At 34.6% G+C, this 26,627-nt stretch overlaps 1 protein-coding gene across 3 annotated transcripts in view; it reads left to right on the forward strand.

Moving 5' to 3' along the window:
* Positions 1-8,553, forward strand: part of LOC106081237 (serine-rich adhesin for platelets) — a 199,105-nt gene extending 190,552 nt beyond the window's left edge. For 2 of the 3 annotated variants that reach the window (XM_059370370.1, XM_059370368.1), the window contains exons 6-8: positions 1,023-1,089; positions 1,172-4,964; positions 8,435-8,553. In XM_059370370.1, the coding sequence (XP_059226353.1) occupies positions 1,023-1,089; positions 1,172-4,964; positions 8,435-8,447 (3,873 nt within the window). In that variant the 3' untranslated portion in view covers positions 8,448-8,553. Of the gene's footprint in view, positions 1-1,022; positions 1,090-1,171; positions 6,060-8,434 lie in introns of those variants that run through there. The other variant, XM_059370369.1, reaches the window with a different exon arrangement.
* The last annotated feature ends 18,074 nt before the right edge of the window (positions 8,554-26,627 follow it).

Raw genomic sequence — 26,627 nt, forward strand, 5'->3', positions numbered from 1 at the left:
TCACCCCCAAAAATAGCCCCGTACCGGACATATTTACCGACCATAGCAATATGAGGCTCAAATAAAAGGTATTTGGGAGTAGAGCACCACTAGAAGTCTAATCCCTAGATCGGTTGGTATGGGGGCTATAACAATTTATAGACCGATACGGATCATACTCGGCACATAATCCAAGTTCTTGTGCCAAATTTCAGCCAAACCGGATAAAAAATGAGATTCCTAGGGGCTCAAGAAGTTAAAACTGGGGATCGGTTTATATGGGGGCCATATCCAAATCTGAGCCGATATGAGTAGCTGTGCAAAATTTCAAGCGGCTATCTTTATTCGTTTCGGCCGACAGACAGACGGGCGCTATTCAAGGCTAACAAAAATTAACATTTATACGTTATAGGGTCTTAGGCAAGGTAGCCGGTTGTACGTACCGGATCGACCCGATGAAGTCCTTAATCGGCAAGGGCTGCCCCTTCAGTGTACAACACACTGCAACAAGAACAACAACATAGGGTCTCATGTCAATATTTCGAGGTGTTACAAACGGGAAGAAGAAATAAGAAAATAGTAGACACACCAGTAGTAGTAGGCAGCATATGTAAAGGGTGTTATTTTTAAATGACATAAATTACCAAATAAAATTGAAATAAAAAAAAATCTATTGTAAGAAAAATCAAAATGTGTGTTTATGTATAGTTCTTGCATCTTAATTGCTTATAAAAAAATTAAAAACTGTCATTCTAAAATTTAACACCCTTTAGAACATAATTTTTTGTAAAATTAGTTAAAAACATTTTTTAAAAAAAATTAATATCCTAACACTTGTCCAGGTCCTAGGCAACATGTATAGGGTGTTTTTTAGAGCATTTAAAAAAAAAAAGTAGAAAAGGAAAAAATTTAAAAATTTTATTGAAATTAACTATGCAAATTTTAATCAGCTTTGATTTCTGTCACTAGTGAGCCTTTGCAAAAAATATTTTCAATTTTATTTTTCCATTAAAACTACAATCATCTTAACTTTGTTTTTACAGACTTCCATACCAGAGGCCAATGAGGATTTGTCCAAACTAAACAGCAAGAAATTATTGGATATTAAAGGTGGGTTATTTGAATCCTGCTCGTATCTTACAGGGAAACTAAAAATTTCTTTTTTCTCTCTCGTTTCGGTTTGAATCCAAAGATCTGGATGCCAAAGCCAAAACTCGTTCTCTCCCACCGGGCGTTAATGCTGCCAAACTCATGGAAGAACTTGGTAGTTCAAGCGTTAGTGTAGTCAAACACAACACTGCCTTTAAGGAAACCCAAATGGGCCACAAGATCAGCAGCACCAGCACCACCACTTCTATGGCAAAGACTACGAAATTTACAGCAACAACATCTTCAGCAACTACAACACCAACAACAGCCAACGCCACAAATTCGATTTCAGCGCATGCTAATGCGACCACGACGCCGACGATGGCGACAGAGGCAACAAGCCAAACCACTTCCACATCGACGACCAACAACATTTTCGGTTTTCGCTCGCTGACCGCCAAGGCATCGTCCATGTTTGAATCCAAAGAGACAACAAGCAGTTGCAATCCCGAAGACTTGTTGTGCCAAGCCAAAAAACCAGAAGTATTCAAAAAACCTGAAACTTTGTCTGAGAAGCCGGACACCATGGCAATGGAGACACAAGAATCGGGTTTCCTAAGACGTTTGATGCACCGCAACTCCAAGCGTTCCATAGCCAAAGCCAATGCGGGCGATGAGGAGGCGGAAGTGGTGGACAGCAAACAGCATGAACCAAAGAAAATGCAAATGGCCATGGAGGCCAAAACCACATACAGCTCATCCTCATTCCTGCAGGATGTGACCAAGAGTGAGTTTTCTTATATAAACGCGGCTGGCATAAACTCCGCTGCTGCCCCCACGGCCACAGCCACAGCTACCGCCTCCAACTCCACCTCCAAGAACTTTGAACAGAAACATGGCGATATTAAGCGTGGAGATTTTATGAGTGACAGCCGGCCTGCATTCAGTGTGAAGGCATCAAGCTGCCTTACACCAAAAGAAGACAAGAAACCTGAGGATTTGTCTCCCTCCAAGCCCAAATCAGGACCAGCAGCCCGTCAGCGTTATATGCCCCAAAATATTAGCAATGAGAATTTGAGCTCCTCAGCTGGCACAGCAGAGCAGCAGTTATTGTCTTCCTCCAAGGAATCCATACTCTCCAAGTCCTCGGCCAATGAGATGTTCCAGTCCACTTCCATTATAAGGGAGATAACCAAACAGCAGAATACTTCTCCCCTTAAGGCGGAGCATCATTTCGAAAAGAAACCCAAGATAGTGGGCCTATCGGCTTTCCAGCAAAAGATCTCCAAATCGAATGAGTCCTTTGGCAGAGTCTCCAGCAACACTTCCTTGGTATCGCTCGAACAACAAACTACCACTAAGATGGAGTCGGAGGAATTAGTGGAAGGTGAGTTGTGTGCTCCAGTGCGTGCCCAAATCTATGATCAAAAATCCCGCAAAGCTGTGGAAAAATCCAAAAGTTTCCGCGCCTATGGTGAGGAGAAACCCAGCACACCCAATACCGTGCACAACAACATGCCCAGCCTGCCGGATTTGAGTTTGAATCTTAGGGTGCCCTATTACAAGGAATTTGTGCTGCAGGACAATGAGACCTATGGAGGAAGTGGTTCCACTCCCTCTCCGCCCGATGAGAAACAATCGTCCTTGGGCTTTGAGATCAATGACAACAAACTGATGAAACCCGAACGCAAATCGTTCAGTAACTATGATAGAAATGTTATATTGACCACCACGCCCAGTGGGCCAGCGGGATCAAATAAAAAACTCTTGAGCACACCCACCATAAGTTTGGTTCCACCCCTATCACCGTCGGCGGCCAGCAATCGAAATATATCGGAAATAGAATCCAATATTGATATGATAGTCTCCTCGCCCTTCATCAGTGTTATACGCAAGTCCTCCAATTTCAGTGAGCAACAGCAGTTGGAGAGGAGTGAGACCACAGTGGTGCCCGAAAGAATTCGCCCCACTGTTTTGGCCCTCAAGAAGGAGAAATCCCTAAGCGAGGATAATGTTTTGAATTCTCCCTCTACAGCCAATGTGACTTTGCGCGAAAAGTCCTTGAACAAGCAGAACATAACCTTCGCCAATAGCAGTGGCCACATGGAATCCCTAAAGGATATGGAAAGAAAGTCAGCCCCTGCCCCCATGGGCTCCAGGAGTTCGAATGGCTTTAGAAATAACTCCACCCGAAGATCTACCAGTGCGGTAGAAGCTGTGGAGGATAACAAACAATCAGTACCAGAGTTTATGAAAATCCAATTAAATCGAGTGGATCCCATGCGCACCTCCAAGAGCAATGTGGTGCTGGCCAAAAATGTCAAAGAGACTCCACAGCCCACACCTATGCTACTGAGCACTCGAGAATCTTCGCCCGATGATGATTTTCGACGCCTCAGTTCGGAAAGTGTGGATATCAATGAGAGATCCTCTCCAGAAATGGAAAAACGCTTCCCAGTGGTCTATCATGAGGCCATAAACAAACAGGCCAAGCATAGCCTGGGCTTACCACCAAAAAGTCCCATTAAGAAAACAGGGACAATGACAGGACTAGCACCTCAAACTCTGCCCGCTACACCCACCACACCGCCCACACCCACCATCAATGAAAGGGAATACAGGCCTGAGCTGGAATTGCATTTCAAACTGCCCGAAACCAAGGTCACAGTGCCTTCATCAGCAGCAGTAGCGGCACCGGAAGAGCATACCAACTCCCTGTCCCTGCAAGAGCGTAGACGTCTCTTTATGGCTGAGGATAAGGCCAAGGTGGAGAGGAAAGTCGAAGAACTGAAATATGAACGCAAGCGCTCCATAAACGAAGAAGTAACTCGTAAATCTGTGATCAAATCCGAATCCATGGAAGAGAAAGAATCACCCACAGAGAACGGAGTGGTGCTTAGGAAGAAATCCTTTGCCTCCTCAGCCTCTCATCTCTCCATGAATGGCAATTCCTTAAATGGCAATGGCCAATCCTCCATAAACAACAGCTCCAACAACATCAGTGTGGCTGCCAACAAGACCGATGCCACTCCGGAACTGATGAAGGTCTTCGCCAGACGTTCTTTGAAAATCAAGGATGAGGACTTGGATAAAATATTGGGCAATCCCCTAATGGGCGTACCCCCCACCACCACACCGGCGAATAATTCAAATATTTTATCCTCCTCTTCGCTGGGACAAAATGTGAAAAAATTCTCCAGCTCCAATTGTACCTCGACTCCCAGCGTGGATAGTGATAAGGAAAATCAATCGGCTAGCGAGGAGAAGTTGGATAAGCTCTCCAAAATGGAAACGGAGCAAAGTATAAGTATTACCAAGATCTCAGCGGGACAGAGTCAGGGCAGTCATGTCATAACCTCCAGCAATGGCCATAGCTCAGGGGTCATTTCAGTGCAGCGTAACTCTTTGGCTGATTTTCGTCAGATGCCGATAAAGGCCAACAACGCAATGGGTTTAGCGTTAAGCAACAACAACAATAACAATAATCTTAGCAATAGTATGGGCAACAACAACAACAACAATAATACCATATCCCCCGTCAATGGCAACAATGGAGTTTTAACCAATAAAAGCTTCTTGCCACCCATTAAAATTCCCGGCTATAGGCATGTCTCCATGGAACGCATAACCCAAAACAATAACAACATAAACAACAACAACAACAATGTTCAGAATAATAATAACAACAATAATTGTACACCAGCTTCATCACCCAACAAGTCCACCACCTTGGAGAGATCCTCTGTAAAATTGGCCGATATGAAAGCGGCAACGAAAACCGAAAGTTCTACGACTTTAATGAACAAATCGATCGAACGATCAGCCACAGTTGGTGAATTTAAAGGAATCCATCAGAGGCGTGCAGAATGGGAGCAAAGAGCCAAGGAAGCTTTAAAGTAAGGCCCACACACATACCTACACACTCACTCACACAAAACTGAAAAGCTGAAATACTCATGAGAAGAACACATTTGTGTAAAACAAAAGAGAATTTGAGAAAATTTTGAAAGCTCTAAAGCTAATAGAGAGTTGGAAAACCAAGAAATATAAAGGAATAAGTTGCAAAAGCTTTTAATAGTGATTTTGCTAAAAGCTCAAGGAAGTGCTAGAAAAGCTCTATGAAAAGCTGTTTTTAAGGCTTAGAGAGTGTAAGAAAATCAAGAAAGCTAAAGGAAAAGGCCTTAAAGCTTTTTAGAACATAGATCTTTGAAAAAGCTTAGAGCATGTTTAAAAAAGCATTATAAAAAGCTTTTTAAATATTATAGTAGGAAAGCCCAAAATCTAAAATATAAGGATCCGAAAACTGAGAACAATTGTTTAAAAGGCTCTTTGGGTTTTAGTTTAAAGCTTTGCTTTGAAAGCTTTTCAAAACTAGAAAGCTGAATTACTCATGAAAGGAAAGAATTGTATAAAACAGATTTTAGACATTTTTTTAAAAAGGTTACAAAGCTTTCTAAGGCAATTTCTAAAAAGCATAAAATATTGTTAGAAAGGCTGGCGTGCAACAACGTGGAAGATAAACACCAAATCAGAAAATCAAATGTCGCTCGTTATGAAGAGATATATTTAAAAAGCTTTTTGGATTTCGTTTAAAAATTTGTTTCAGAAGCTTTTCAAAACATAAAAGCGGAAATTTAAGGAAACTTTCATAAGCGCGAATAAGATATCCAGAAGAACTTAGGAAAAAAAATTAAAAGTTTTTAGGAGCACATGTTCGAAAGCTCAAATCATTGCTGAAAAAGCTTAATCAAAAGCTTTCATAACATAGTATGGAAGTTAAACTCCAAAATCTAAAAGTTCAAAGCTCTTTGGGTTTCGTTTAAGGCTTTCCAAAACTGAAAACCTGAAATACTCATGAAAGAAACCAATTTTAAAGAAAAGACTCCAAAAATTTTAAAATCTCTTAAAGCTATGGGAGTGTTGCAAACCCTAGACAGATGAAGGAAAAAGTTGTAAAAGCTTTTTGGAATGCCTTTTGTAAAATCTCAAGGTATTGTTACCAGCAACTTTCATAAGATAAATTTCACAGTTCTAAGAAGTTATCAGATCTTGAAACAACCACCAACTTGTATCCAATTAAACTGGTAAAAGCTCAAAGCTTTGTCATAAATTACGACTTATAAAGTTTAAGAACAACTCCAAAATAAAATGTCAAACCATTTCTACGTAGAGTAAAGCTTTCTCAATATTTTTCGAAAGTTTCATTGTTAAGCTCTGATCAGATAATAATCTCGATTCAAATAACAAAAATAGAGTCTGGCCTTCTTGTTTAAGTCAAAGCTTTTTTAAAAGCTTCTTTGAAAGTTGAAGCAAAGCTCCTAGTGGCAGAATTGTTTTACAATAATCTAAAAATTTAAAATAATGGCTTGACTTCATAATAGAGTAACGAAACTTTTAAGCTTTTTTAAAGTTGATTAAAAGCTCAGATTTTTAAAGCTGGTAAAAGCTGCGTAGCCTTAGTAAAAGTTTTATTAGCTTAGTAAAAGCTTTTTACAGCTTAATAAACGCTGTTTAAAGCTTAGAAAAAGCTTTTTAAATCTTGGTAAAAGCTGCTTAAAGCTTAATAAAAGCTGCTGACATGGATCGGAGAACTTTTGAGTTATTTTTTGACATTTTGAATTCCAAAGTCTATACCTTAACTTTCGTTTTAAATTTAAAAATTTAAAATTATGGCTTGACTTCATAATAGAGTAACAAAACTTTGAAGCTTTTTAAAAGTTTATCAAAAGCTTAGATTTTTCAAGCTGGTAAAAGCTGCATAAGGTTAGTAAAAGCTTTATAAGCTTAGTAATAGCCTTATAAACTTATTAAAAGTTTTATAAGCTTAGTAAATGCTGTTAAAATCTTTGTAAAAATTGTTTAAAGCTTAGTAAAACCTGTAAAAGCTGCTTAAAGAATAGTAAAAGCTGTTTAAAGCGTAGTAAAAGATGCTTCCGAAAATACGAAAGAAAAGTTTTATAACGCTTTTCTAATACGTAGACAAAACTTTCTAAAGCTCATAAAAGGCTTTCCGAAGCATAGAAAAAGCGTTCCGGAGCTCAGAAAAAGATTTATGAAGCTTAGAAGTTTAGCAAAAGCCTTTCGAAGTTTATAAAAAGCTGTGTGAAGTTTAGAAAAAGCTCTTCGAAGCTTAGAAAAAGCGTTCCGAAGCTTAGAAAAGCTTACCGAAGCTTAGAAAAAGCTTTCTGGAGCTTCTAAAAACTTCATGGAGCTTAGAAAAAGCTTTCTGGAGCTAAGTATCAGTTTTATATCGCAAAATTAAAGCTTTGTAAAGCCTGAAGAAAGCTTTCTAAAGCTTTGTAAAACCTGGAGAAAGCTTTATAAAGCTTTAGAAAAGCTCTAAAAAGTCTGGACAAGACTTTCCAAAAAGTATGGCTAAAGCTTTGTAAAGCTTTCTTAAGCTTAATAAAAGTTTTCTATTGCTTTGTAGAAGCTTTATAAAGCTTAGTAAAAGCCAAGTAAAGCCTGTTCAAAATTTCACAAGAAACCAGTTGCAAAGCTTTAAAAACATAAACGCTTAAAACAATTGAATTGAGTCTTCCTTCTTTTATGTGAATAAAAAGAAAGCATTTATAATATTAGACCTGCCAACATAACATTTTACCTAAAAGAGCTTTTTAAAGTCTACGAGCTTTTGTGCAATTTTCCGTTTCTAGTTTTCTAGTAAGACATTAAATAGTCGAACGCCTTGAGCTACAAGTGAATTTTGGTTTACAAACTCATCAAAAATAATTAAGCTTTTTAATGTTTAATGAATGTAGTGAGTCTATACTCAGCCCCCACTCCTCCTCTCCACTTTTAACCATTTATGTAAATACTAAAATGTAAAAGAAAAAATGAACTGTATGTAATTTTAAGATTATATATGTATACACATGTACTAATATCTAGAGAAGCTAATATCTTAAAGCCAAAAGAATTTAGAAAATGATTTAAAAGCTTTTTGAAAGAGGACATGAATAAGCTTTTTTTTCTAATATTTTGAGTTGTGCAATGCGATGGGGTGACAAATGGATTCAAAGAGATTATTTTAAAAATTATTAAAGGTCTAAGAAGTCTTATGAGATCGAAGAAATAAACATACAAAAAATTAAGGCAGGAAGGAAAAAAAGAAGGCAGAGAAAGTGAGTTTGAGCCTTATTCCTGAATTATTGATTAAAATAGAAATTAAAGGCTAACTGTATCTCATTTCACTTTAAGGCTTTTTTATATATATACTTTTTTTTAATTTTTTTTAAAAAGCCTTTTTCCAAAGTTGGAAATTTGCGAGAGGGTGTTTAAGAGGTTTTATAAACAACATTGAATTTTTTCACTTTAAGATTTCTTTCATATTTTTTTTTTCTAATCTCATTATTTTTTCTCTTAGCTTTAAATTTTAGAAATATCTCTTTGATTTCATGAGCCACCGCAAGTGTTGTGTCTAAGTCCTGAATTAGCAAATCCAAAATCTACCAAACCCGCAAACAATCATAAAAACTGATTTTTTAGATATTTTTGACTAATAGTGAATGAAAAAAATTTACAAACTTTTTTTAGGATTTACAAAAAATGTTCATAACAACAACAAAAAAGTATAACAGCAAAAAAACACAATTTTACTAAAAAACAACATTTATTGCAGCTTAAATAAAAATATTAATGTAAATTTATTAAATTTAAGAATAAATATATAAAAAGAAAACAAAAAGCTTTAAGCAGATATTTGATGTTAATAATTGAGAATCATAACTTCAATATAAAAAAAAATATTAAGAAGAAAAGAACAAAGAGGACTTTTATAAAAGTCAACTCATGTTGGAAGATTTAAAAAAAAATTAGTAAACTAAATGAAAATTCTGTCATTAAGACCACCTTTTTAAAAACATTATAGCTCCTTTTCTAAAAATTATAAAATTTTTGTAAATCATTATTTTCAATTTGTTTTGTGTTTAGAACGATTCTTTGAATTTTTATAAAATATATTTATATAAATATATAATTTTTTATAAATCAAACTAATCAAAAAAAAAAAAAAAATACAATTTAATTTAATTTTTTTTTATATTTAACAATTTAAATAAAAAATTAGATGTTTCTTAGTTATTTTTGTATCATTTTTTGTTTAAATTTATATCTCATTTTTTTTTTTGTTTTTAATTATAAGCGTTTCGTTTTTTTAATAAAAATATTTTTTTTTTATAATTTTTTTATAAACTTAGTTTTATAAATGTGTCAAAAGTTTTAATATAAATAATTCATTGATATTTTGTGTGAATGTTTTTAGTTTTAAGTTGGTCTAAGTTTTGACACAAAGCTTAAATAGTTAAAAATAACATAAAACACATAAACAAAATTATAACAAATAAAATTATTTCATTCAAAATTTGTTAATCTGTAGCCCATAAGTGTCAGAAGAGAGTATGAGAATTAAAGAAAAAAACTAATTCAAAGATTATATTAGTGAAAAATTAAAACAAAAACATGAAAACCGCATGAATATTACTAAACTGTATTCTGTGTAAATCCAAACAAAAAAAACTATATAAAAATCAAATAAAAAGTATATAAAATAAATTTTTTTTGATGATTAAGGAGTTCGATTAAACAAGAAAATATTGTGAACTGGTACTAAAAGAATTAAACGGGTACTAAAAAAGGTAAATTTTTCAAAATAAGGTACATGGTACTAGCTGAAACTAGTGCCTGGTAGCAAACCAGTACCGGGTACTAATTAATGTACCTGGTACTAAATAAAGTAACAGGTACTAAATAATGAAGTAACTGGTACTAAATAAAGTAACAGGTACTAATTGAAGTAACTGGTACAAAATAAAGTAACTGGTACTAAATGAAGTAACTGGTACTAACTGAAGTAACTGGTACTAAATAAAGTACCTGGTACTCACTAAAGTAACTGGTACTAAATAAAGTAACTGGTTCTAAATAAAGTACCCGGTACTTAATAAAGTACCTGATACTTAATAAAGTAACTGGTACTTAATAAAGTACCTGGTACTAAATAAAGTACATGGTACTAAATAAATTACGTGGTACTAAGTAAAGTACCTGATACTTAATGAAGTACCTGATACTTAATAAAGTACCTGATACTTAATAAAGAACTTGATACTTAATAAAGTACCTCATACTTAATAAAGTACCTCGTACTAAATAAAGTACCTGGTACTAAATGAAATATCTGGTACTACAGAAAGTACCTGATACTAGATAAAGTACTAAATAAAGTGCTTAGTACTAAATAAAGTACCTGCTACTACCTAAAGTATATGGGACTAAATGTAGTAACTGATACTAATTAAGGTAACTGGTACTAAATAAAGTACTTTAGATTTTCGAGAGGAGAGTCTCAATGAGGAGTCAGGTGGCACTGGCACTTAATTAAATACTGAGTGTCAATGATACTCGACAGGATTCACTGAATAAGGTTAAGCCAAGCGATCAGCCGATTTACTTTTTTTTTAATATTTGGCAGTACTTGGCATTGAGGATGTCAACTTGTTCTCTTTTTACATTCATTCTTTGTTTACGTTTTCTCCTATATGATGACATTTTCAATCGTCAGATTTGACATCCTTAATGATGTTTATGGGGCCTATCGACTTTGTGTTTTTGCATGTGACCTAACCTTCTATTAGTGAATCCTGGATACTCGAGATGACAAGGCGAGTTATTGGCGCCTTCAAATAACCAACCTCAGCGTCTGTTCCCAGGTTAGGGGTGGCTGGAGGCGAGCGTCGGATCTTGCAGCAAGCGGTTCGCCACAACGAGGGATACATGTGCAATCCCACAAAACCCATGCGGTTGGGGCGCTGGGCTAGTAACCCGCCCCCGGAAAACTATGAAAAACAAAGGAAGAGTAAAAACGGACCCTCCCCCACCCCAATGTCGACGACCCACGCAAACGAAGAAAGGATCATGATTTGCGGATCTGCACATGGAATGTCCACACTCTTTATAGAGAAAGTGCAGTATAAGCGCTGGCGAATGTATTAGAGAAGTACAAGGCAGATATTACCGACTTACAGGAAGTGCGATGGACTGGGAATGGTGTCACTACAACACCAAACGGTGACGAACTATACTATAGCTGCCATAACACGAGGCGTGAATTTGGCTGTGGATTTGTGGTTAGTCGGAGACTGAAACACCTTGTCTCCAGCTTTACTCCGGTGGATGAGAGGCTAGCCATAATCCGCATAAAAGCCAAATTCTTCAACATCAGCCTTATTTGTGCCCATGCCCTGACGAAAGACAAAGACGAGCAGACCAAGCATATTTTCTACGAGCGCCTAGAGAGAGAGACCGCTGTCCCGTCCATTATATTTAAATCGTTCTGGGATATTTTATTACGAAGATAGGGAAGGAAGAGGTTTTAAATATTAGGTTTTAAAAATTAGAAAAATTTAAGTTTTAAAGGTGTTTTTGATCTTAAAAATGATTTGTAATATTTTTATTTATTCATTTTAAAGTCTAACTTTGGTGCTACGAGTCACCCTGTGTTTTGAAAAAAAAAAAAAAAATGAAGCATACTTTTGGGGGCCAACTTATCAAAGTTAGGTTCTTACTCTACTCTGGGCGCCTGGTATTTTTGTGATTTTGAAGATTTTTCGTATTTTTGTCTAAAAAAACTAGGGGTACTCACTGAAAAAAATTTAAAAATATATGCAAAATAAGCAGAAAACGGCGCGAAAGGCACGCCAGTAGCCATCGGGTAAAATTCAAATTTGAACAAATATAATTTATTTTCCAAATAACAACATAGATCTATAAACCTCTAATCTATTCAACGATTCACAATTTGGAAGTCTAAAGATATCTACTGACTAAAAACGCTGCGGTGTATAATGTGGCATGTAAGTTTGCGTAAAAATCCATTTTTATAGTATAACCTCATGTTGCACTGTTATGAAAGAAGATTTTCTTCACAAATCAAGGGGTATCAGCAAGATTGTGAAGTTTACAAATTAAGGAATTAACAGCAATTGCAAGCACACGTTGGTTTTTTTTTTTTAATTTTTGGCTATCAATTATGCGATTTTGAAGCAAGACTCTTAAGTTTTAAGGAAATAGAAAAATGTGTTGCTTCATATATCATCATTGCGGAAAGAGATTTTCTTCACAAATCCAATGGGGTCTGTAGAATTTTCCTTAGTTCGCAAAACTAAAGAAATTACAGCAATTTAAAACGCATGTTGATTTTTTTGCATTTTTTGATATCAATTATGCGATTTTGAGCTTGTTTCTTGAAGAAAAGACATGGGAGTTACGCCAAACCTAATTATTTGCCCTAAACTTCGTTTCCGCATACTCAACTCGAAAAATTTTTTCGCATCAAAAATTGAAAATTTTCATAAGGGGTTAGCCTTTGCTAAAAAAAATTCAAAAAAATAAAATGTGAAATTTTCAGTAAATCTGTTTATTTTACGATTCGTCTTCGAATTTCGAACTGCGGAATACCATAAAATGTTTGGAATTCGAAAAAATGAAGGAGTTACAACGTTTTTGGCCTTTAAAACGAACTTGAATTTTTAAGCCAAAAAAGATTTGGTTTTTGCGATGTTTTTCATAGAAATTTTTACATTATTGCTTCATCTAGCACCACCGCGGAAAGATATTTTCCTCACGAATCCAACGGTGTCTGAAAAATTGTGAAGTTTGCAATACTAAGGAAGTTACAGCAATAGCAAACTCACATTGGTTATTTTTAATTTTTTGGATACTTATTATGCAATTTTGAAGCAATACTCTAAAGTTTTCAAGGAAATAGGAAAGAGTATTGCTTCGTTCAACACTACGGAAAGGGGTTTTTGACGAATCCAACGGTGTACTCATAATTTTGAAATTCGCAAAACTAAAGATGTTACAGCAATTTAAAACTCAATTCGATTTTTTACCATTTTTTGAATATTAATTATGGGATTTTGAGCTTGTTTGTTGAAGAATAAACATAGGAGTTGCACTGATCCGATTTTTTTCCCATAATCTTCAATACTGTATACCCAACTCGAAAAATTTTTTCGCATCAAAAATTTAAAATTTTCATAAACCTTGCTAAAAAAATATGCAAAAAAATAAAATGTGAAATTTTAAGTAATTCTGTTTATTATACGATTCGTCTTCGAATTTCGATCTGCAGAATGTCTTCAAATGTTCGTAATTCGAAAAAATGAAGGAGTTACATCGTTTTTCGCCTTGAAAACGACATTAAATTTTTAGGCCCAAAAAAATTGGTTTTTGTGATGTTTTTCATGGAAAACTCTACAGTATTGCTTTATCTAGCACCTTTACGGAAAGAGATTTTCTTTATGAATCCAATGGTGTCTGCAAGATTGTGAACTGTACAAAACTAAGGAAGTAACAGCAATTGCCAACTCACGATGCTTCTTTCTAATTTTTTGGATATCAGTTATGGTATTTTGAGCTTGTTTTTTAATAAAAACGTCAAGAATTGCGCTAAACAGCCTTGACTCTCCTAAACTTCGATACTTAAATTTTTGTTGTATCAAAAATTTTAAATTTTTATTTAGCCTACCCTTTTTGCTAAACAAAAAATACCAAAAATATTGAAACTTTGATAATTTCTGTTTATTTTATGATTTATCTACGAATTACATATCAAGAAATGCTTTTCGGTTTTCGAAATAAGAAAAGATAAACGAGTGATAGCGTTTTCAATCTTTAAAATCTTTATTTTTTCTTTTAATTTGAAGCCTTTTTTGTACGAGTCACCCTGTGTTTTGAAAAAAGAAATATGAAGCATACTTTTGGGAGCCAACTTTGTAAAGTTAGCTTGTTACTCAATTCTGGGCGCCTGGTATTTTTGTGATTTTTGAGATTTTGGTGTTTTTGCCCGAAAAAATTAGGGGTATTCACTGAAAAAATAATTTATGCGAAATAAGCAGACAAATGCGCGAAAGGAACGTCATTCCGACATAAAGTGTTCCTAAAGCGTAGTCAAGTGATTTAATGATTTCTTCGCAGTAGGCATTTGGGGTACTCATTAAATTATCGAAAAATCGCCCATTTCAACAAAAATTAACATGAAAGGAAGGTAAAATAAATTAGAATTATGATTTCTTTCAGAATAAAGCCCCCCCACGTGTAAAAACGTTTCAACCAGATTATTTTCAATGAAATAAAAACACAATAATAATTGTTTTTCAATTGAAATTTTATTTAAAAATGTAAATAAAATAACAATACCAGTTTTTTTTATTGTAAGCATTACAAATATTGAATATTCTTAATTAATTTTAACTATTAATAAACAAAATACAGCCTCCAGTAGTAGAGGCCACCGTAGCGCAGAGGTTAGCATGTCCGGCTATGACGCTGAACGCCTGAGTTCGAATCCTGGTAGGAACATCAGAACAATTTTTAGCGGTGGTTATCCCCTTCCAATACTGGCGACATTTCTGTGGTACTCTGTCATGTACAAAAAATCTTTTCCCCCAAAGAGCTGTAACTCTGCAGCACGCCGTTCGGACTCGGCTTGCAGCTTCCAGTAATACACCACAATCTTCCTTCGGTCATATATTTCTCCAGGGTTTCTATCCAAAACTTTTGGCGGGCTTTAATCTTGCGTAAAACGAACTCAGATGTCTACGTGAAAACGCTTTGAATGAGCGGAGCCTGTAAAAACAGGATATTAAAATATATATTAGTATTATATAATAATTATTGTTACATACTACGCAATAAATAAAAAGGCAAATAAATTAAAAAATCAAATGTTGTTTTACATTTCCCGTTTCCAAATTAAGATATAAGTAAGTATAGGAAACATGTGCAACTAATGCAAGTTGTTACCATGATATTGATAGAAAAGTTAGAGTTTGCTTATAACAGGCGAACATAAATAATAGTCAATGAATGATTTTTAATAGAAACGCCATCAGCTTAACTGTAATTTTGACAAAATCTAATTATTATCCAAATTACATAGATCTCAAATGAAAAACGGAATGCATGTACGGATTAAAAAAGTTGTCTCTCCCAAACTTCGATACTTAAAAAATTTGCTTGTATCACAAATTCAAAATTTTGGTAAAGCTATCCTATTTTCTAAACAAAAAATGCCAAAAATATTGAAACTTTTTGTTTATTTTATGAATTATCTTAGCATTACATATCAAGAAATGCTTTTCGGATTTCGAAATTAGAAAAAAATGAGAGTAAAAGTGTTTTCAATCTTAAAAATTTTGTTTAGTTTTATTTAATTTGGACTTTTTTTCTATATGTCACCCTGTGTTTTGGAAAAAGAAATATGAGGCATACTTTTGAGAGCTAACTTTGTAAAGTTGGTTTGTTACTCAATTCTGGGCGCCTGGTATTTTTGGGATTTTGAGATTTTTTTATGTGTCACCCTGTGTTTTGGAAAAAGAAATATGTAGCATACTTTTGGGAGCTAACTTTGTAAAGTTGGTTTGTTACTCAATTCTGGGCGCCTGGTATTTTTGGGATTTTGAGATTTTTTTTTGCATAAAAAATTAGGGGTACTCACTGAAAAAAACTTAATATATAGACAAACATAAATAATACTCAGCGAAAACGAAGTGAATTATGAGAAAAGTCGATTTTGTATGGGATTTGGAGCTGGTTTTTTGAAGAAAAGACATAGGAGTTGCTTTAAAACTAATTTTTGGCCAAAATCTTCAATACTGCAGACTCGTCTTCTAATTTCGAATGCCTTAAAATGTTGGGAATTCGAAAAAATGAAGGAGTTACAGCGTTTCAGGCCTTGAAAATTTCTTAGAATTTTGAAGCCCAAAAAAATTGATATTTGCGATGTTTTTCATAGAAAACTTTATAACGATGTTTCTTCTAGCACCATAACGGTAACCGATTTTCTTTGCGAATCTAACGGTGTCTTTTATGTTGTGAAGTTCGTAAAACCAATAAAGTTACAGCAGTTGCAAACCAACGTTGGTTTTTTTTCGAATTTTTGGATATCAATTGTGCGATCTTGAAGCAATATGCTAAGTTTTCAAGTAAATAGGAGAGACATATGCTTTATCCAGCACCATTACGAGATACTCGAAAAATTGTTTAGCATCAAACATTGAAAATTTTGGAAAGGCTAAGAAAATGCCTACAAAATTTACATTTTGGGATATGCTGTTTATTTTATGATTTATAGAAAAAAAAAATTAAGTGGTAAAAGTGTTTTCGATCTTAAAAATTCATTGTTTTATTTTGTCATATTGAAGGCTATCTTTTGTGCACCGAGTCACCCTGTGTTTTTGCGGAAAAAAAAATTGAAGCATACTTTTGGGGGCCAACTTATCAAAGTTGCTTGTTACTCAATTCTGGGCGCCTGGTATTTTTTTGTGAATTTTAAGATTTCCGTATTTTTTTTGTACGGAAAAAATTAGGGGTACTCACTGAATGAAACTAAATATTTGCAAGGTAAGCAGAAAATTACCCGAAATGCGCACAAAATGCTCCTAAAGCGTAGTGAGAGTAATTAAAAGGTTTTTTTTCGCAGTATGCATTAGGGGTACTCACTTAATTATTGACAAATCGAGCAGAATAGTCATTTACACAAAAAATTATCATGAATTATGATTTCTTTCAGAATAAAGCGCCTCTCCCATGTAAAAACGTTTTAACCAGAGTATTTTCAATGAAATAAAAACACAATAAATATGTTTTTTTCAATTAAAATTTTATTTAAAAATGTAAATAAAATAACTTTAACAGCATTCCAAATATTTAATATTTTTAATTGATTTTAACAATAAATAAATAAATTACAGCTTCCAGCAGTGGAGTCTACCGTAGTGCAGAGATTAGCATGTCCGCTTATGACGCTGAACGCGTGAGTTCGAATCCTGGCAGGAACATCAAAACATTTTTCAACGGTGGTTATCCCATTCCAATACTGGCGACATTTGTGAGGTATTTTGTCCTGTACAAAAAACTTCTCCCCAAAGAGGTTTCGCTCTGCGGCACGCCGTACGGACTCGGCCATTAAAAGGAGGTCCATTATCATTGAGCTTAAAATTGAATCGGACAGCACTAATTGATTTGTGGGAAGTTTGCCCCCAGTTGCTTAAAGAAATATTCATAGGCAAATTTGCATTTGCTGCTTCCAGTAATACACCACAATTTCCCTTCGGTCATATATTTCTCCTGGGTTTCTATACCAAACTGTATGAATGAGCGAAATCTGTAAAAACAGGAATTAAAATTTAAATTTAAAAAAATAAAAAAAGGCATATACAATAAAAAACCAAATGTTGTTTACATTTACAATGTCCAAATAAAGATATAAGTAAGTATAAGAAACATGTTCAACTACTGATAGAATATTTAGAGTTTGCTTATAACAGGCGAACATAAATAATAGCCAACGATTTTGAGCTTGAGTATTGAAGAAAAAACATGGGAGTTGCAATAAACTGAATTATTTGTCCTAAACTTCAATTCTGTATACTCAGCTCAAAAAATTTTTTCGCATCAAAAATTGAAATTTTCCTTAGGGGTTAGCCTTTGCTAAAAAAAATGCAAAAAAATAAAAAGTGAAATTATCTGTAATTCTGTTTATTGTACGATTCGTCTTTGAATTTCGAACTGCCGAATGCCTTAAAATATTCGGAATTCGAAAAAATTAAAGAATTATAGCGCTTTAGACCTTCAAAACGACCTTGAATTTTTAAGCCAAAAAAAAACTGGTTTTTGCTTTGTTTTTCATAGAGAACTTTGTATTATTGCCTTTTCTTGCACCATTACTAAAGGAGATTCTCTTCACAAATATATGCAAGATTGTGAAGTTCGGCTAACAAAGAAAGTAACAGCAATTGCAAACTCACGTTGGTTTTTTTTTTTAAATTTTGGATATCAAATATGCGATTTTCAAACAAGATGCTTAAGTTTACAAATAAATAGAAAAGTGTGTGGCAGCATGCAGCGCAATTACGGAATGAGATTTTCTTCACAAATCCAACGGTGTTTTCACAATTTTGAAGTTCGTAAAACTAAGGAAGTTACAGCAATTTAAAACGCATGTTGATGTTTTTTTGCATTTTTGGATATTAATTATGCGATTTTGAGCTTGTTTCTTGAAGAAAAGACATGGGAGTTACGCCAAACCTAATTATTTGCCCTAAACTTCAATTCCGCATACTCAACTCGAAAAATTTTTTTGCATCAAAAATTGAAAATTTTCATAAGGGGTTAGCCTTTGTTAAAAAAATGCAAAAAAAAAAATTAAAATGTGAAATTTTCAGTAATTTTGTTTATAATACGATTCGTGTTCGAATTTCGAACTGCGGAATGCCTTGAAATGTTCAGAATTCGAAAAATGAAGGAGTTACAGAGTTTTAGGTCTTCAAAGTGACTTTGAATTTTTCAGACATCAAAAAATTGTTTTTGCGTTTTTTTTCATAGAAAATTTAATATTATTACTTAAACCACCACGAAAAAGAGATCTTCCTCACGAATCCAACGGTGTCTGCAAGATTGTGAAGTGTGCAAAACTAAAAAAATCATAGCAAAGGGAAACTAACTTTGATTGTTTTGTTCACTTTTGATATAAATTTTGCGATTTTGAAGCATACTCTCAACAAGAAAAGAGTATTGCTCCATACAGCACCATTAAAGAAAGAGCTTTCCTTCATGCATCCAACAGTGTCTTCAGAATTTTTGATGTTCACAAAGCTATGAAAATTCAGCAATAAGTAAAGTACCTGGTACTATGTAAAGTTCCTGGTACTTAATAAAGTACGTGGTACTTAATAAAGGACTTGGTACTTAATAAAGTACCTGGTACCTAATAAAATACCTAGTACTTAATAAAGTACCTGGTACTTAGTGAAAGTACTTGGTTCTAAATAAAGTACCTTGTGCTTTACAAAGTACGTGGTACCTTATATAGTACTTGGTACTGAATAAAGTACCTGTTACGTAATAAATTACCGGGTACTAAATAAAGAATCTGGTACTTAATAAAGTTATTGGTACTTAATGAAGGGCTTGGTACTTAATAAAGTACCTGGAGCCTTATAAAATACCTGGTACTTTATAAAATATCTGGTACTTACTAAAGTACCTGGTACTAAATAAAGTACTAAGTACTAAATAAAGTACTAAGTACTAAATAAAGTACTAAGTACTAAATAAAGTACCTGGTACATAATAAAATACCTGGTACTTAATAAAGTATCTGGTACTTAATTAAGTACCTGGTACTTAATAAAGTACCTGGTACTTAATAAAGTACCTGGTACTTAATAAAGTACCTGGTACTTAAAAAAGTACCTGGTACTTAATAAAGTACCTGGTACTTAAAAAAGTACCTGGTACTTAATAAAGTAACCGGTACTAAGTAAAGTACCTGGTACTTAATAAAGTACCTCGTGTTTAATAAAGTGCCTGGTACTTAATAAAGGACATGGTACATAATAAAGTACTTATTACTAAATAAAGTACTTGGTACTTTATAAAGCACCTGGTACTTAATAAAGGAGATAGTAGATAATAAAGTACTTAGAACTAAATAAAGTACCTGGTACTAAATAAAGTACACAGTACTTAATAAAGTACCTGGTACTTAATAATGTACCGGATACTTAATAAAGTACCTGGTACATAATAAAGTACCTGCTACTAAATAAACAACCTGGTACTTAATAAAGTACTTGTTACTTAATAAAGTACTTGGTACTTAATTAGGGGCTTGGTACTAATCAAGTACCTGGTACTGAATAAAGTATCTCGTACTTATAAAGTAATACGGCAAACCCCCATCAAAATTATGAAATTTAAAGAAATGAATAAGTCACCCTGTAAATTTGTATATATATTTTAATAACATTTATTTGTTAATTTAATTTCTTTCTTTTCATTTCGTAGGGAGTGCTGAACGCTTTGTTGATATGTTTTGCTTATACTTTAGATTTAGCCCAATGATGATTAACCAAAAACATTCATAACTTTTACAGGGAAAACACAAATGAATCTATTCATGTACAATTCTTTGAAATTCAAAGTAATTCATTAGCAAAAATGAAAGCCTGCTGATTTTCATGAAAAATTGCGGGGAAAATTTTAATAAAGCAGATAAAGTTTTACAATTTTCAAAAAAATATAGCAAATGATAGCATTTTTTAAATTTCTTCAATGAATATTGAAAATTTGTGTATGGTTTAATTAAATTTTTCTTAGTGTATATGTTTGATGTTTAATTTATAAACAAAATCATGCAATAAAAGAAACTTGTTTTAAAAAGAAATTATTAAGGGTTTTTCTTATTTTGAAGTATGAATGAATAGCTAATTAAGCTGAGAATATACGTATTAATAACATGACATAGCTAATGCGTGTATAAAGGGTGAGTTTATTAGCTACTATCTTTTTGGCAACACTGGTTTAAACAGCTCATGCACGTTTCATGTTTTGTTTCTCTGTCAAACGTCTTCAGTTTGGTCTATAATTTAACCATGAATCGTCTTACAAACGAACAACGCTTGCAAATTATTGAATTTTATGATAAAAATGCGTGCTCTGTAAAGAAAGTTCAACGCACGTTTCTTCTATTTTGCGACGAAGCTCATTTTTGGCTTAATGGGTACGTAAATAAACAGAATTATTGATCTTGGAGTTAAAATCAGCCAGAAACATTGCAAGTGCTACCAATGCATCCAGAAAGGGTCACAGTTGGATGCGGTTTATGGGCTGGTGGCATCATTGGACCGTACTTCTTCAAAGATGATGCGGATCGTAATGTAACTGTGAATGGTGAGGGCAATCGTGAGATGATGTCCAACTTTTTTGCCCAAAACGCAAAAGCTTGACTTGCATGACATGTGGTTTCAACCAGACGGTACCACATGCCATACAGTACGCGTAACAATGGACTAATTGAGAGGCGAGTTCGGTGTACAAGCCCGCTTCAATTGACGCATTGGAAGACAACATTGAAGCATTTATTCGTGAGATACCGGCTGAAATGTCGAAAAGAGTACGACAAAATTGGACTAAGCGGGCCCAAGTATTTGACCTGGTCGGTTTGTTGAGGAAACGTGGTGGGTCAAATTGGCCCACCTTCATCTTCCTCGTAAACATGCATATTTCTGTCTTCTCGAGGTAAAATCTTGGACTAAGCGGATGGACCATTTGAGGCCCAGTCACGGTCAACATTTGCATGAAATAATCTTCATACATTAATATGAACCGTACTATACATTCAAATAAAAATTTCATGCATTTTTCTGAATTTTATGTTTTTTTTTTGTTTTTGATAAACTTTTCTATAGCTGTTAAAAAATTACCCTTTAGTGTACATAATAATAAAGTATATTATATTTTTAAGTCTATGGGAATAAAACATTACGAGGGTGGGTGTGAAAGACCCTTGACCTAGTTAAAAATTGTCAAACATTAGCAATGAATAAAATAAAAACAAGTAAAAAGGCGTTTAGTTCGGTCCGGCGAGAGATCGGTCTATATGGCAGTTATATCCAAATCTTGATCGATCTGGGCCGAATTGTATATGGATGTCGAAGGGCCTAACATAACTCACCGTCCCAGATTATGGCTAAATCGGGCAATAAATGTGCCTTTTTGGGGCCAAAACCTTAAATCGAGAGATCGGTCTATATGGCAGCTATATCCAAATCTTGACCGATTTGGGCCAAAATAACGAAGAAGGTCGATGGGCCTTACACAACTCACTGTGCCAAATTATATTTAGCTAAATCAGACATTAAATGCGCCTTTTATGGGCCCAAAACCTTAAATCGAGAGATGGGTCTATATGGCAGCTATATCCAAATCTGGACCAATCTGAGCCAAACTGAAGATGGATGTCGAAGGGCCTAACACAACTCACTGTTCCAAATTTCGACGACATCGGACAATAAATGCGCCTTTTATGGGCCCAAAACCTTAAATCGAGAGATCGGTCTATATGGCAGCTATATCCAAATCTGGACCGATCTGACCCAAATTTAAGATGGATGTCGAAGGGCCTAACACAACTCACTGCTCCAAATTTCGACGACATCGGACAATAAATGCGCCTTTTATGGGCCCAAAACCTTAAATCGAGAGATCGGTCTATATGGCAGCTATACCCAAATCTGGACCGATCTCAGCCAAATTGAAGAAGAATATGGAAGGGCTTAACACAACTCACTGTCCTAAATTTTGGCGACATCGGACAATAAATGCGCCTTTCATGGGCCCAAAACCTTAAATCGAGAGATCGGTCTATATGGCAGCTATACCCAAATCTGGACCGATCTCAGCCAAATCGAAGAAGCATATCGAAGGTCTTAACACAACTCACTTTCCTAAATTTTGGCAACATCGGACAATAAATGCGCCTTTTGTGAGCCCAAAACCTTAAATCGAGAGATCGGTCTATATGGCAGCTATATCCAAATCTGAACCGATCTGGGGCAAACTGGAGAAGGATGTGGAAGGGCCTAACACAACCCACTGTCCCAAATTTCAGCAAAATCGGAGAGTAAATGTGGCTTTTATAGGCCTAGGACCCTTAATCGGTGGATCGGTCTATATGGGGGCTATATCAAGATATAGAACTTTATCTGTTTATGGATATAGAACTTAACCTGTGCAAAGTTTCAGCTCAATGTCTCTATTTTTAAAGACTGCAACGTGATGTTAACAGACAGACGGACGGCCATGGCTAGATTGTCTTCGATTTTTACGCTGATCAAGAATATATATATCGTAAATGAGTATTTTGATGTGTTGCAAACGGAATGACAAAGTGAATATACCCCCATCCTTTGATGGTGGGTACAAAAAAAAAAACAATGGGGGGTCCTACATTAAGATCGGCTGGGACGAATTTAGATACCCAATAATATGGACAGTCCGACTTGTCTAGATTGTAAGAAGTAAGTAAGAATCGGGCGCTCACGAAGATTAATTTACATCTTTAAAAAAGTCGCAAATCGTTACAGAAGGAATGGCTTTTTTTACCAGTGCAGGGGTCGTGGGTTCGATTCCCGCCAGAAGCCTTGGTCTGTCGCTACTGTGGTATCACAAAGGGATTAAAAATGTCTAAGTGAGTCTGTAAAGGACTGCGACTCTTACTTAACCTAACCTAACCTAGTATGAGTAACCTTACAACGGATTCAACATATATAGAAGAGAAAGAAGTCCAAATTATCTGCCAAGCCGATATTAGATTATGATTTTTCGATCTTGTTTCTGGTTTACTGTGAGGGATGCCACATAATCACATCTTTGTTTCTTCTTTTCTTCAAAAAGCTTGTCTATTTCTTTAACTTCCACGCCCTCCTTAGTATTTGTTTTTGTTATATTTATGTATATTTTTACTTAACAGTCAATAAAGTATATTTGAATTTAATCCCCGAGGCACAAAAACATTTCCTCACTTCCATCTTCCTCCAAATAATAAAATGAAATATTTTCCGTATTCCGCAGACTGCGTCTATTTTATTTATATGCTCACAAAAACATACCAAAAACAACAATAAGCAAATAATTTATATGTTTACCTGTTGATACTTTGCGTTTATGGATTTTAAAGAAATTTTGAAAATATTTATTTGGTGGTGTAGTTTTTTATGTATTTGCTTTGAAAAGCCATTTTTGGGGTTGTAAATTATTTTTTACAAAGTTTTTAGAAAAATATTTTGATAAATTAGCATTGAAATTTGTTTTGGTTTTGGATAACCAAAACCTTGGGTATACATGTAAAGCCCCTTTCGTCACAATCCGTTGAAAATTAGATAACTTAAGCACCCAAATGCGGCACGACCATTGAGTGCTCTAATAAATATAAGTCACTATAAATATAAGTCACAAAATATTGGTCTTTTCGGCAACTATATCCAAATATAAACCGATCTGAACCATATTAAGGTCGGATATGGGGAGGCTCAAAATAACTCACGAAGTCGAGTAATAAATAAAACTTTTATGGGTTTCAGACCCTTTATCGGGAGATCGGTCTATATGGCAGCTATATCTAAATATGGTCCTATCAGAACCATATTCGGGTCCTATGTTGGGAGGCCTTAAACTACTCACTGTTTCAAATTTCAGCGAAATCGGTTAAAAAAATAAAGCTTTTATGGGCTTCAAATCCCTTGTCGGCAGATCGGTCTAAATGACAGCTATATCTACATAAATATAGTCCGATCTGAACCATATTTGGATCAGATGTCGGTAGGCCTAAAATTACTCACTGTTTCCAATTTCAGCGAAATCGGTTAAAAAAAAATAAAGCTTTTATGGGCTTCAAATCCCTTGTCGGCAGATCGGTCTAAATGACAGCTATATCTAAATATAGTCCGATCTGAACCATATTTGGGTCAGATGTCGGGAGGCCTAAAATAACTCACTGTTTCAAATTTTAGCGAAATCGGTTAAAAAAATAAAGCTTTTATGGGCTTCAGACCCTTTATCGGGTGATCGGTCTATATGATAGCTATATCTAAATATTGTCCGATCTGAACCATATTCGGGTCAGATGTCGGGAGGCTTAGAATTACTCACTGTTTTAAGTTTCAGCAAAATCTGCTGAAAAAGTAAAGCTTTTATGGGCTTCAGACCCTTTATCGGGAGATCGGTCTATATGGCAGCTATATCTAAATATAATCCGATCTAGATGTCGGTAGGCTTAAAATAACCCACTGTTTCAAATTTCAGCGAAATCGGGTAATAAATAAAGCTTTTATGGGCTTCAGACCCTTTATCGGCAGATCGGTCTATATGACATCTATATCTAAATATGGTCCGATCTGAACCATATTGAGGTCGGATATCGGGAGGCTAAAAATAACTCACTGTTCCAAATTTCAGCGAAATCGGTTAAAAAAATAAAGCTTTTATGGGCTTCAGACCCCTTATCGGCAGATCGGTCTATATAGCAGCTATATATATATATGGTCCGATCAGAACCATATTCAGGTCCTATGTTGGGAGGCCTAAAACTACTCACTGTTTCAAATTTCAGCGAAATCGGGTAATAAATAAAGCTTTTATGGGCTTCAGACCCTTTATCGGCAGATCGGTCTATATGCCAGCAATATCGAAATATAGTCCGATCTGAACCGTACTTGGTACATATGTCGGGAATCCTTAAACTACTTACTGTTTCAAATTTCAGGGAAATCGGATTAAAAATAAAGCATTTATGGGCATTAGACCCTTTATCGGCAGATCGGTCTATATAGTAGCTATATTCAAATATGGTCCGATTTGGCCCGTTCAAAAACTTAATCAGCGTGTATCACAAAGATGTATCTCTGCCAAATTTCAGCACAATATCTTAATTTTTGAAGGCTGCAAAGTGATTACAACAGACTGACAGACAGACAGACACACAGACATCGTTAAATCGTCTTCGAATTTTACAACGATCCGAAATATATATACTTTGTAGGGTCGGAAATGGATACTTCGATGTGTTGCCAACGGAGTGACTTAAAGAATATACCCACTATCCTGCGGTGGTGGGTATAAACATAAAATTATGGCGGTTTAAAATCTATATATCGATTGTTAGAAGAAGATGGGTGCGAACAAATAGGAGACTGGACGTAAAAAGGGCTATCCTCATTAGATCAAGTTGAATCTGAACCAATAGAAGAAAGGGATCTTTGTCTAGCTGGACTGAAAACGAATGGATGCTGAACAGAAACAAAAGCGTTTACAATTACATAGCCTAGCCCAAGCTAATCTTGAACAGAAACTTTTATAAAAATATCCAGAAGAAAAGGTGTCCCGCTTTGTTTTAAGTTTTCCCATTTTAATTCTCTTTTATTCTTTTATTTTTAGTTTTACTTTCTTTCTCACAATCCACTTAGGTATATTTTGCAAAATATGTAATTGTGTTTTCGAAAATTCCTCACGCCCCATTAACCAATGACATATGAATTCCTTACATTTTCTCTCGATTGTATTTATACGAAATTTTTGCAATTATATTTACAAAAACATTTCATCCTCGCTTATCTCTTTTTGACAAATTAAAATCAACACAAGTATTTTAATTTGTGAATTTTAATAATTCAAGTTCATTTTTCAATTGAGACACCTCAAATTCTTCGGCAATAAAGTTGTTTACATTACTATAACAAAAATGTCCAACGGCTAGTGGCCATAACGTTTTTTTCCGTTTCACCTTAATTTTGTTTATTTTCCCCCATGAGTGTCGTCTTTTCTTGACTTGTGATTTATGAATACTCTTAAAAACACGAAATTTTTTTTGGATGAAAACTTAAATATATTTGAAAAACAAGTACGAGTACAGACGTAATAAAGACACTCGTACACATGCACCTATGGCTATACCAAAAAACACTGTCTGTCTATAGTCCAAAGTGTTGTTGTTGTGGATGGTGCTTGCTATACATTGCGAAGATTACTTGTTGCTTATATTTGCCCAGGTCATTATTTTCATTTTGAAAGAAATCTGTCAAAATGTTATGATAGTTTGCATGTCGCGTTATGAATGTCATTGGTATTCATAAAGCAGGCAAATAAAAGTCGAAATGGGAAAGAAATGAAATTACATGAATGTAAATGTCTAGAGACATATGATAATGAGAAAA

The sequence above is a fragment of the Stomoxys calcitrans genome, chromosome 5, assembly GCF_963082655.1.
Source record: "Stomoxys calcitrans chromosome 5, idStoCalc2.1, whole genome shotgun sequence".
Lineage (NCBI taxonomy): Eukaryota > Metazoa > Arthropoda > Insecta > Diptera > Muscidae > Stomoxys > Stomoxys calcitrans.